General features: G+C 42.1%; 1 protein-coding gene across 1 annotated transcript; it reads left to right on the top strand.

Annotated features, from left to right (window-relative positions):
- Positions 1-8,483: 8,483 nt before the first annotated feature.
- On the top strand, positions 8,484-10,004 carry GJA3 (gap junction protein alpha 3). Its single transcript, XM_042458908.1, has one exon. It carries the CDS (start codon positions 8,484-8,486, stop codon positions 10,002-10,004), a length of 1,521 nt encoding a protein of 506 aa, XP_042314842.1.
- Positions 10,005-13,319: the final 3,315 nt, after the last annotated feature.

The following is a 13,319-nucleotide window of genomic DNA, read 5'->3' as shown; positions in this document are numbered from 1 at the left end:
AGGAGATGTCATGTGGAGAATGGAGCAAGCTTGTTTTCTGCTGCTCCAGAGAATAGGAACCAGAACAATGGATGCAAGCTACAGGAAAAGAGATTCCACCTAAATATTAGGAAGAACGTCCTGACAGTAAGAACTGTTTGACAGTGGAATGCACTCCCTCCTTCTTTGGAGGTCTTTAAGCAGAGGCTGGATGGCTGGGGTGCTTTGATTGTGGGTTCCTGCATGGCAGGGGATTGGACTGGATGGCCCTTGTGGTCTCTTCCAACTCTATGGTTCTATGAATTACAGTCAACCCTCTATATCTGTTTGACAGTGGGACACTCCTTCTTTGGAGGTTTTTAAGCAGAGGCTGGCTGGCCATCTGTCAAGGGATGCTTTGATTGAGAGTTCCTGCATGGCAGGGGGTTGACTGGATGGCCCTTAGGGTCTTTTCCAACTCTGATTCTATGCTTTTCTTCCTGGCCAGATCAAATCATTCCTTTTCCACGTTTACACATTCCTGTTGTTTTCTTTTATACACTGCTACATTCTGTTCACATCCGTGGGACAGGACATAGTTGTATGGGGTGGAGAAAATACCTTTCCTTTCCCTTTTATGGAAGCCCTTTTGGTTTCTTTCAAAGGCAACATGAGTTCTTCCCCATGGACAATAATGTCCACTATGTCAGGAGGTTGCACTATTTGGAGCTACAGCTCCTTCACAGAATGGTGGAGTCTCCTTCTTTGGAGGTCTTTAAACAGAGGCTGGATGGCCTCACCTGGAATACTGTGTCCAGTTCTGGGCACCACGATTCAAAAGGGATGTTGAAGACGCTGGAGCGTGTCCAGAGGATGGCGAACAAAAAGTCAAAGGGTCTAGAAACCATATCTTATGAGGAGAGACTTAGGGGGTATGTTTAACCTGGAGAAGAGAAGGTTAAGAGGTGATATGATAGCCCTGTTTAAATACTTGAAGGGATGTCATATTGAGGAGGGAGCTAACTTTTCTGCTGCTCCAGAAACTAGGACCTGGAGCAATAAGATTCCACCTCAACATTAGGAGGAACTAGACAATAAGAACTATTCGACAGTGGAGCACACTCCTTCTTTGGTGGTCTTTAAACAGAGGCCATTTGTCTGGGGGGGGAGGGTGCTTTGAAGAGGAGTTCCTGCATGGCAGTGGATTGGACTGGAGGGTCCTGAGGGTCTCTTTCAACTCTAGGATTCTATGATTCTATGAATTACAGTCAGCCCTCCATATCCATGGATTCTGAATCCATGGATTCAGTCATTCACATCTTGAAAACATTCCACCTCCCCCCCCCCCAAAAAAAAATCCCAACAGCAAGCCTTGATTTTATAACAGGGAGCTAATTTTACTCAGCCATTGGCAGTAAGAGTTGTTAGACAGTGGGACACACTCCCTCAGAGGGTGGTAGACTCTCCATCTTTGGAGGTCTTTAAGCAGAGGCTGGATGGCCAGCTGGTGCTTTGATTATATATTCCTGCATGGCAGAATGGGGTTGGACTGGATGGCCCTTGGGGGCTGTCTCTCCCAACTCTAGGATTCTGTGATGCTCTCCCTTTTGGCAGCAGCAGCAGCAAGAGGAGGAGGAGGAGAGGCCTGTGAGGCGTGGCCCTGCTCTTTTGGGTCCAGCCATCCATCCTCATCTGACCTGACATGGCTGAAGGGGGAGACCCTCTCCATTTTCTCTCTTCCTCTCTCTCTCTCAGCCTCCCATTAACCTTCCCAACTAGGGTCAGGCTTGGGAAAGAGTTATAGTTTTCTTTATTATTTTCTATCATCATCATCATCATCATCATCATCATCATCATCATCATCATCATCTTATTGACTTGGTGGGGAAGGGGGCAACTTTTGCCTTCCTCTTCCTCCTCCTCTCTCCCTTTGCCCTTTTTAACTCCCATGTGCAGCGAAGGAGTTTGGTGGTGAGCCTTGGGGTAAGCGCGAGTCGAACCCGGTTCTGTCGCGGGATGGGTGGGGAGAAAGGTGGCTAACCTGGGAGGGGGGTTGTTTGTAGTTGTTGTTGTTGTTTTTCTCCTCCTTGGTGTGGCTTTGTTTCTGACCTGTGTCTACACACTCAAAATGTCCTTCACACCTATTTATTTTGTTTTAATTTTCTATGACATGCCGCCTTGCTCCCAGAAAGGGACCCCAAGGCGGCTCAGGAATGAATTATTTGGAACCCAGTGGGTGAGCTTGGGCAAGTCACACTCTCTCAGCCTCAGAGGGAAGCCAGGGCAAAGCCCCTCTGAAGAGACTTGGCACCTGACCTGAAGGCACATAGCAGCAGCAACCAGCAATAGGCAGTCATTCCCATTTCAAGGAATAGCTGTTGAGCACTTCTTCAGACTTTGTGGTTGTTGTTGTTGTTGTTTTCCTCCAAGTCCTTCCTGACTTATTGGGACCCTAAGGCGGTGAGCCTCTCCTGGGGTTTTCTTGGCCAGTTTGGTTCAGAGGAGGTTTTGCCCTTGCTGTTTTGCTTTTCTGCTCCTGAGGCTGAGAGAGTGTGACTTGCCCACTGAGTCAGGGTTGTGAGAGTATATGCAGTGTGTTTGTGTGTGTGTGTGTGTGTGTTTGTGTTATGGTGGCTCATAAGGTGAACCTATCCTAGGGCTGTCTTTGGCAAGCGTGATTCAGAGAAGGTTTTGCCCTTGCCTTTCCCCTGAGGAGGCTGAGAGAGTGTGGCTTCGCCCAGGGGCACCATCACTAGGTCAGGGTTGTAGAAATATATATGCAGTGTGTGCTTTCAAGTCGTTTCTGAGGTTTTGCTCTGAGGAGAGTGTGACTTTGCCTAGGGTCACCTTATTGGGTTAGGGGTGTCTATCCCCACTGTAGAGATAATGCAGTTTGTGTGGTGTGTTTTGTGTGCCCTCAAGTCGTTTATATATAGATATCTATATCTATATCTATACATATACATTATATATATCAATATCTATATACATGTCTATATATCTATATCTATACATTATATCTATACATATACATATGCATTATACATGTATATATGTGTGTATATGTATGTACATGTATGTATGAAACACACACACACCAAACTATAAGTTGTTGTGTGCCTTAAAGTTGTTTCTGACTTATGGCAACCTTATCCTGGGGTTTTCTTGGCAAGATTGGTTCAGAGGAGGTTATATATATATAGATATAGATATAGATAGATATAGATATATATAGATAAACACACACACACACACACACACACACACACACAGAGAGAGAGACAAGCCCCCACTCTCTCTCTCACACACACACCCAACTATATATTTGTTTTCTTGGCAAGATTGGTTCAGAGGAAGTTTTATACACACACACACACACACGTACACACCAAACTATATATTTGTTGTCATGTGCCATAAAGTCGTTTCTGACTTATGGGGACCCTATCTTCTTGGCAAGATTGGTTCAGAGGAGATTTTGCCTTTGCCTTTACCCTGAGGAGGCTGAGAGAGTGTGACTTTGCCCAGGGTCACCCCACTGGGTCAGGGTTGTAGAAATACATGCATTTTGTGTATGTGTGTCGTGTGCTTTCAAGTCATTTCTGACTTAGAGTGACCCTGTCCTGGTGTTTTCTTGGCAAGCTTGGTTCAAAGGAGGTTTAGCCCTGAGGAGGCTGAGAGAGTGTGACTTGGCCCAAGATGAGTTTCATGTGAGGTGATGAGATTTCCTAACCACAAAGGAGGACAAGGCACCACAAAGTGTAGCACCTTCAAGAAAAATGGCCAAAGAAAAGCTGAAACCAGAAGTATATGTGTAAATTCATGCTTCTTTATTCATACTCCAAATGGAGGACATTCTGGAATTCCTCCTGCAAAGATAGAAATGAAATGGAGGACATGTCCTGGAAAAGGAGGGCATCTGGTCAGCCTGAGGAGAGGGGGGGGGTATCGGGGACTAATTTTTTTTTGCCTTTTAACTCAAAAGATATAGCCACCTTATTCTGTAACATCATTATATGGAGAGATCTTGCAGCACCTTGGAGGCTCATTGAAAGAAAGAAGTTGGCAGCATGAGCTTTTCAAGACTTCAGTCTAATTTGTTTTTTAATGCATGTCATTTTGTATTGTTTCTACCTGATGTTTTTAATTGTGTTTTTTTACCAAAAAATACTTTTATTATAAAGTGTTTTTAAATTATTATTATTATTATTATTATTTATTTTAATGTGTGAGCCGCCTTGAAGGAAGGAAGACTTGAGGACTAGCTGCTTGACTGAGGCTTGGGCTTCTCCATCATTGTTATTGTTGTTGTAAGGCTTCAAGTTGTTTCCAACTACTTTTAGACGGTGAAGCTATCATAGGCCTTTTTTTAGCAAATTTCTTCAGAGGGGTTTCTGCCATGGCCATCCTCTGAGGCTGAGAGAGTGTGACTTGCCCAGGGTCACCTACTGGGTTTCTATGGCGGAGTCGGGATTTGATCATAAAAAAGATCATAAAAATACACGATCATAAAAATTATTATTATGACTAGTAGCAGTAGTAGTAATATTTTGTACAGGGCCATAATTTTACATGGCCCTTGCCAGAAATAGAAACAGTTCCAAACATTACATCTTGCCAAAGGTGTACAATCTAAGGATACAAAAATATATATAAACTATACAGTAATTATAAAACAAATTATGGAGGTAAAATAGTATATTGTAATAGCAACTGAGATATAAACAACTATAAAATTATAAAACAATATTAATGTAAAATCACTTTTGCCGGGAGGGGTCATCAAATTCATTTTTTCCCCATCTCATTTAATTTCACTTCAGTTCAGTTGAATCCCACAATGGGATTCAAGGTGTTTAATGGGATTTTCTTCTTCAATGTGTCTCTAGAAAACAAGTCCCACTAATTGATACTATATGAATTTTCTGTGCGAGCTGCTTTGGGATTTCCATGAGATTTTGTTGTTGTTGTTGTTGTTGTTGTTGTTGTGTGTCTTCAAGTCTTTTCCAACTTGGTGTTTTCTTGGCAAGTTTCTCCAGAGGGGGTTTCCCATGGCCATCCTCTAAGGCTGAGAGAGTGTGACTTGGCTAGAGAGTTTACATGGCTGAACTGGTATGTACATGATCATAAAAACCACTTTTGCTGGGAGAGACCATCCGATTCATTTTCTTCTTCAAGTGTGTCTAGAAATCAGGGCCCACGAATCAATACTATATGAATTTTCTGTGTCAGCTGAAGAGTTCTGTGTATGCACTGCTCTGGGACTTCCAATGCAATCCTTGGGATTTTGTTGTTGTGGGGTTTTCTTGGCAAGATTTGCCATCCTCTGAGGCTGAGAGAGTGTGACTTGGCCAAGGTGAGTTTCCATGGCTGAGTCAGGATTCGAACCCTTGGTCTCCAAAGTTCAAACCACTACACCACACGGGCTCTTTTGATCATTGATGTTTAAGTCTCAAAGACCTACCCATGCTAGTTTGGAAAATCAGTTTGCAAAGGGATCTTGTAGCTCTTTTGAGACTTAACTGAAAGGCAGAACTTTCATGGTAGCATGAGCTTTCCTGAACCTGAACCCACTTCTTCTGATGGCTTGGATCTTTGGATCATTTGCTTGCTTTCCCTGGATCTTTCCATTTTACTCGGTTTTGACAGTTTAAAAAAATCCTAGCAAGATGGTCTGTTGCAACAACCTAAAGGATGACTGAAAAGTTTAAAGTGTTCTTTTAACAAGTGGTCTGTTTTAATATTGCAATAATGTAATTCTGTTTTAATGCATCACTTCTGTATGTTTTAAGTTGTATTGTTCTTTTAAATTATAAGCTGCTCAGATTTCAAGTTTTTGGGGAAAAGCTGGATACAAATAACTAAATACAAGAAGATGAAGTAGTAGTAGTAGTAGTATTTTCTGTCTTTGGCTTATTTATAAATAAATAAATAAATGAGGAAGAGGAAGAGGAGGTAATAATAGTAGTAGTAGTAGTATTTTCTGCATTTGGCTTATTTATATATTTATATATTTATACATAAATACAAGAAGAAGAGAAAAAAGATGATGATGAAGACGTAATAGCAGCAGTAGTAGTAATGTTTTCTGTGTTTGGTTTTTATTTATTTATTTATACATAAATACAAGAAGAAGATGATGATGATGATGATGAAGAAGTAATAAAAAGAAGAAGACGACGTAGTAGTAATAGTAGTAGTAGAAGTGTAGTATTTTCTGTGTTTGGCTTTTTTATTTATTTACTTATTTATTTATTTTAAAGTATGGGACAAAATGTGCCCTGCAGAAGAATTTTCTAGGGTTTTTCTGCCTGGAGCCTTTAGGAGAAGCAGGAAATAAATAAATCGTCGTCATCGTCGTCATCGTCATCATCATCATCATCATCATCATCATCGTGTGTGTTGTGTCCTGTTGTTGTGTGCCTTCAAGTTATTTCTGACTTATGGCATCCCTAAGGCAACCCTATCCTGGGGTTTCCTTTGGCAAGATTAGTTCAGAGGGGGTTTGCCATTGCCTTCTCCTGAGGCTGAGAGAGTGTGACTTTCCCAAGGTGACCCAGTGAGTTGCCATGGCTGAGCTGGGGATCAAATCCTGGCCTCCAGAGTTGTAGTCCAACACCCCCAAAATAAAAGTAAAATAATGATTTTTTTACTTTTAATCCAAGTCTGCCACAGACTTCTGATCTTTTAACTGTGGTTTCTCTCTTTCTTGAGAACATGCAGCCCATGCTTATTTTAATATGACTTTATTATTGTGAAATGCATTTGATTTACCAGGTTATGGGCTGTTTACCAGCCAGTGTGTGAAATAAAGCATGGCTTTATTTGTTACAGTTGTCAGCAGAACATTTCATGGAGCATTCAAGTGTATGTACACATTCTACAGACTCCACACATCCCCAGACATTTAGGGCTGCATCCACACTGCAGAAAGAATGCAGTTTGACACCGCTTTAACTGCCTGGGCTCAGTGCTATGGAATTCTAGGAATTGTAGCCTGTTGTGGCCCCAGATGGAGAAGAGTGTTGAGGATACCCTGGGCAGCCAAAAAAGGAGAAGCAAATGGATCCTTGAACAGATCAATTCTGAAATCTCCCTGGAAGCCAAAATGGTAAAGGTCCAAAACACACTGCAGAATAAAATCCAGTTTGACACCGTTTCAACTGCCCTGTCTAGGGAATCCTGGGAACTGTAGTTTATTGTGGTGGCACCAGAGCTCTCTGACAGAGAAGGCTCAATGCCTCACAGAACTACAGCTCCCAGAATTACCTAGCATTGAGCCAGGGCAGTTAAAGTCATCTGGATTACTTCTGCAGTGTGTTTTGGACCTAGGTTATTTGAACTGTTTATTAATTGTTTTTTATTTTGTGAGCTGCCTAGGGTCCCTTTTGCAGGGGAAAGGCGGCATAAAAATGAAATAATCAAATGAATAAAATGAAAATCCTTAAAAATCCAGTTTTTTCCTCCCAAATCCTAGCTCTTTGTCGTTGAGGTTGTTGTGTGCCTTCAAGTTGTTTCCAACTTAGGGCGACCCTATGCTGGAGTTTTCTTGGGCTGTTTCTTCAGAGAGGGTTTACCAGGGCCATCCTCTGAGGCTGAGAGAGAGCGCCAATTTCCTTCCAGAGCAAGCACTTTCCCTCTTTCCTCTACTTTCCTGAATTAAGGCTGATGTTGAATAGACTTCCTTGGCTATTTGCATCACCAGATCTATTTATGTGAGTTAAAATGTATGTATGGTTCTAGTTGTAAATTTGTGTATGGTTCTAGTTGGTTTGAGTGCTAGACTATGCCTCTGGAGACCAGGATTTGAATCCCGTCTGGGCCATGGAAACCCACTGGCTGACCCAGGGCAAGTCACACTCTCTCAGCTCAGAGCATGGCAATGGCAACCCCCTCTGAGCATCCACCAAATGTTGATGGGCTTTGTGAGGGTGAAAGGAGTTGAGAATCTAAAAGGAATCAAGAATCTAAATGGCTGATTCTCAGAATCGGCCATTTAGAGCAACTCCAACATTTTGTTGCAGGTCTGGTCCTGCGTGTCACACATGTTGCACACTAAATATGCCTCCAGTTAGCTCAAGTGTGCTAATGCTTAGCCGTGTGATTTAAAGAGCTAACAATTACAGTAAGTTCAAAGGTGGAATACTGTGAAGAGTTTTAAGTCAAAAAGGTCAATATAACTAACCAAAGGAAATCTCTTGAGATACACAACTGTGACATGGTACAACATTTTTTGGACTGTATCCTGTAAATTACAGGTGGATGGGTGGGTGAGGCTAAAAAATTGCACAAAAAATTGCAGAAAACTATATTTATTCATTTGTCATCCTAATCCTAGAATTTATCTTTCTATTGCATTAGAAACCAGATATCTGAGTTGGCACATGGAAGCAATTCATTGAGAAAATGTTGGCTTGAATACAGATGTCTTTTTGAAAGGAGGGGGTAATTATTTACCTGTTTTCTCTGAATTTTTATAATAATGCTGCTTTAATGTTCTTATTATAGGTTAGAGACCTGAAACAATGGGTGACTGGAACTTTCTGGGGAGACTATTAGAGAATGCGCAAGAGCACTCCACAGTTATTGGCAAAGTTTGGCTGACCGTACTATTTATCTTCAGGATCTTGGTGCTGGGGGCTGCTGCTGAGGAGGTCTGGGGAGATGAGCAGTCAGACTTTACATGCAACACACAACAACCTGGTTGTGAAAATGTGTGCTATGATGAAGCCTTCCCAATCTCTCATATCCGTTTCTGGGTGCTGCAGATCATTTTTGTCTCCACACCAACCCTCATCTACCTGGGCCATGTGCTCCACATTGTGCGCATGGAGGAAAAGAAGAAAGAGAAGGAAGAAGAAATGAGGCAAAGAGGAAACAGCAAGGATACCAGCCATTTAAAAGGATTGAAAGGAGAAGGGGAAAGTGGTGAAAGTAGCGGCAACAAGGAGCTGTCTCCACAGAAAGATGAAAAATTACCACTCCGTGATGAGCATGGCAGGATTCGTATGGCAGGTGCGCTGCTACGCACGTACATCTTTAACATTATTTTCAAAACTCTCTTTGAAGTCGCCTTTATTATGGGCCAGTATTTCCTGTATGGTTTTCAGCTGAAGCCACTTTATCGTTGTGGCCGCTGGCCCTGCCCAAACATTGTGGATTGCTTTATTTCCCGACCTACGGAGAAGACTATCTTCATCATCTTCATGTTGGCTGTGGCCTGTCTCTCTCTGCTCCTTAACATGTTCGAGATGTACCACTTGGGATGGAAGAAGTTCAAGCAGGGCATGACCCGAAGACACAGTCGGGCAGCACCTGCTTTGACCACAGTTGCATCCATTTCAGCAGTGGAGGACTCTAAAGCTCTCCCCTTGTCTGATTTACCTCCAACTGCCGAGCCTCCTGCCGCCTCAGCCATTATGCCTGAAACCCGTACCATCACCCCACTGGCTTTTCCTCAAGCTGAGTTGCCACATTATGCTGAGGCTACCTCTAGACCTCAGCCACCTTCTCTTCCAACCTCTCTGGCTGCATATCCAGGTGAGCCTCCAGCAGGTGAAGAGATGCACAAGGCCACTATGCACACAGCCATCTCTACACCTATAGCAACGACATCTTCCATCCCTTCCCCTTCACCCATTATCAACTCCTACTTCAACAGCCACACTCTGGCTCATGAGCAGAATTGGGCCAATATGGCAGTCGAGCAGCAGAGGAAAATGACGGCTTCCAGCTCAGCTGCCTCTTCCACCCCCAGCAGCCTTCAGCAATCGCATCCGGAGCAAGAGGAGCCCTGTGAACACCTTCCACCTCCACCTTCCTTGTCACCTATAGCTGCTGCCAACAGCAGCAGCATGAGCACCAGCCTGAGTGGGGGAAGTGGCAGCAAGTGGGAGGGAGAAGGTGACGATGAAGAGCGGTCAATGTCAGCGACATGCACCCTGGTGGAGATGCATGACCCCCCTCTGCTCATGGACAGCCGTCGCTTGAGCAGGGCTAGTAAGTCGAGCAGCAGTAGAGCCAGGTCAGACGACTTGACCATCTGACTTGATCCCTTGCACTTGGAGGGAGAGGTGATGGAGGCAGCAAAATGTAAAGGGGAGCCACACTAGGGTGGGATGGGGATGGGGATGGGGACGGAGGGTTAGACTAGGCTCAGCCCCAAGACACGGGGGGAATAGGGGAGGCCACAATTCCAGACTTTGAAGCTTGTAGTTCTTGCACTCAGTGGCTTGTAGTGGTGATGGTGGTGGTGATGGGAGGGATTACTTATCAATGTTCTCTAGTAGGTCAGGAGTCGCTGAAGTGCAGCCCACTGGCCAAGGGACCAATTGCAGCCAGATCATGTGAGGGAGGAAGAGACTTCGCCAGGTACCAGCAGCAAGTGAGAACATGCTGTTTGTAGGGTCATACCCCTCCAAAGAAATGTTAGTCTTTATCATCTGTCATCTCTCTTTTACCCTCACCACTGTTACATTTACTACCTTGGGTTCACATTTAGTTCTTAAATAGGAGGAAGGAGGGGGGATAAAAATGTGCTTAGTAAGCAGAGGCATTGTCCTTCCTGTTAACCTTTCCTACCTGCCACGAATCACTGCCATAGCGTGACGATAACAGGACATCATCTGTCACTTTCTTGGGTCAAATAAGCATCTGAAAAACAAAGCCAGCTTGTGAGAATTTTCCAGTTATAATGGGTCTGGACTGGACAACACTGGAATAACCCCTGCTTTAGATCTGAATATTCACATTTTTTTCCTTAGCATTTTTTCTTGTTTTCCTCTTCCTTGCCACCCTTTGAATCTGGATCTGTGAAGAAGCATGAACTTTGAAATGCTTCTATACAGTTTCCGAACCAAGAATACATATGTTAAATCCGTGGGGTTTCTTTTAAAAAAGAAGTTTGGTTATATTAGTGCCAAAACTCCAAAGGCAAAGGCAAAGGACTAAAGCAAGTGTCTCAACATATAATGTTACGTAGTTTTTAATGAAACGTATTTGACCTTTTATTATAATTGTGAGCAAAACTATAGGTTGATCTAGGACTATGCATATTAAATGACTAGTTTTGAACTAGCTGTGTAGAGTACTGAGGACACAATCAGAAGTGTGGATTTTTAAACTGCATTGATTCAAAAGGAAAGAGTAAAGGTTGTGTCTCTAGTTAAAATAGAGTTTAAAAGGAGTTAATATTGGCCAGTGATGTAAAACACATTTGGCAAAAGCTTCACACAAATCGTAACCATGCAATCCTAACCATGTTTGGTTAAGAGTAAGCTCCATTTTTCTCAGTGGGGATTATTTCCAAATAGACATGTATAAGATTGTATTGAAATACAACACTGCACGCCCAAAACCTTTTTTTTTTTAACCTATAGATTCCAAATTAATGTGGCATCATATGCAGGTATTTCTTTTATCACACTGAAGGAGTATAAGGGGAATTAAAAAGTAGCATATCTCACAGCATATTTCTGGTCATTGCCATAAATGGAAAATAGCTTTTAGTTGATCTGCAGCATTATGATCTAGCAAAAATAAACCAATAAGGCCTGAATCCAATAAATTTAATTGTGTTCAACTCACCTGGAAACATTTGGATCTACTAGTTGCAACTTAACTTGTCCCATTGACTTTTGTGGGATTTGAGTTCAACTAACTGCCTTTGGAACAGGAGCCAGAATAAAATATGACTGTTTTAAACTGTTTTTAAACAACCTATTGTGCTTCCAATGTCTGTAAATCAAAGAACAAACTACATTGTCTAGAATGTGGAAACACGTTTGAGTACACAATGGCTGTTTTCCATTTTCTGAAACTCACTCAGAAATGATGCAGTGTTGATAGGTAATCTGTGAAACACCCTCAGTGAAGTGCAATGTACTGTCAATTAACAACACAATTCTGTGCATGTTTACTCAGAAATAAGGGTAATTTTATTGGGGTTTACTCTCAGCTAAGCATGTATAAGACTGTAGCCTAAGTTAATCGATGGAACTGAGGAAATGAATTTTGCATGCACAAAATACTGACCCTAGTTTTAGACTAAAGATGGGGAAAGATGGGTAAAAAACACAACAATATGCATCTAACTTTTGTGAAATTCAGTTACTGTAAGTTATCCCATCTAAAATCTAAATTATGGCATTTCTATATTCAGCACGCCCCAATGGATAGCTGTGATATGACAAAACAGAAATCTATATTAGCTGAATATAATTATTGTTGTGTGCCTTCAAGTCATTTCTGATTTATGGCAACCCTAAGGTGAACCTGTCATGGGGTTTTTTGACAGGATTTGTTCAGAGGCAGTTTGCCATTGCTTTCCTCTGAAACTGTGTGACTTGCCCAAGGCCACCCAGTGGGTTTCCATAGCCAAGCAGGGATTTGAACTTTGGTCTCCCTGTCTCCTAGTCCAGCACTTAAACTACTACACAATGCTATAATTATAGTAATGTAATTGCTGTTTCTAAATGTTCAGGCAACAACCTCCAAAATAAATGCTTTTTCTGGAATATTTTAATTTTATGACCAAGGTTCCACCAACAGAAAAAGAGACTGTTTTTGAAATCTCATAATAAAATTGTTTCCTATTCACCAGCAGAGCCCAAGCTGGACCATGGTTTATAGTGTCCAAGAGGACTACTAACCTCTTAGGTGCAGCCACTGCATTTATTAAGGGCATTCATTAATGTAGTTGTATACACTCTTGACAGAGAAAACTGTTGACTAGTAATTTGGGCACAGTGCCATGCTCTTGGACAAACTGTGCTTAGTTTGTTAGTTTAGGAAACATGGGGCTCTATGAGGAAAGCTGTGGGCTTTCCTCATGCCTCACTATATTGCTTGATGTGTTGTTGTTGTGCTACCATAAAGTGCCCAGGGTTTTACACACTTGGTACAAATAATCTGCCTGTGTAAGGAAACATATGTAGAAAGGAGCAGGTTGAAAGGGCCTATTAAAAATCAAAATCATGAGTTTAAGCCATACATTTTTTAAAAAGGTTATAAGCAGTCTGCTGGATAAGACTAACGCTATGTGGTCAAGTTCAGTATCCACAGCAGCCAAACAAATGCCTTTGGGAAGCCACAAATAGGATGTGAAAGCAATACTTTGCTGCTCTCCGACAAAGGCATTCATTTGGAGTGTATCTGAATATGGAAGCTGCCTAGAGCCAGGCTTCAAGATTAATATTATTTATTTATTTATTTACTTACTTACTTACTTACTTACTTTATTTATATGCTGCCTTTTTCCCAGGATAGGACCCAAGGCGGCTTCCATAAAAACAAATAAAAACGTTTACAGAAAGTTTAAAGCTGATTTAAAAACATGACATTAAAACACTATGAAACAGATT

Source organism: Sceloporus undulatus, chromosome 3, assembly GCF_019175285.1.
Source record: "Sceloporus undulatus isolate JIND9_A2432 ecotype Alabama chromosome 3, SceUnd_v1.1, whole genome shotgun sequence".
Classification (NCBI taxonomy): domain Eukaryota; kingdom Metazoa; phylum Chordata; class Lepidosauria; order Squamata; family Phrynosomatidae; genus Sceloporus; species Sceloporus undulatus.
This window is presented reverse-complemented; position numbering and strand designations above follow the sequence as displayed.

Excerpts from the sequence above, each read along its gene's own strand:
- GJA3 (XM_042458908.1), top strand. The coding sequence starts at position 8,484 with ATGGGTGACTGGAACTTTCTGGGGAGACTATTAGAGAATGCGCAAGAG.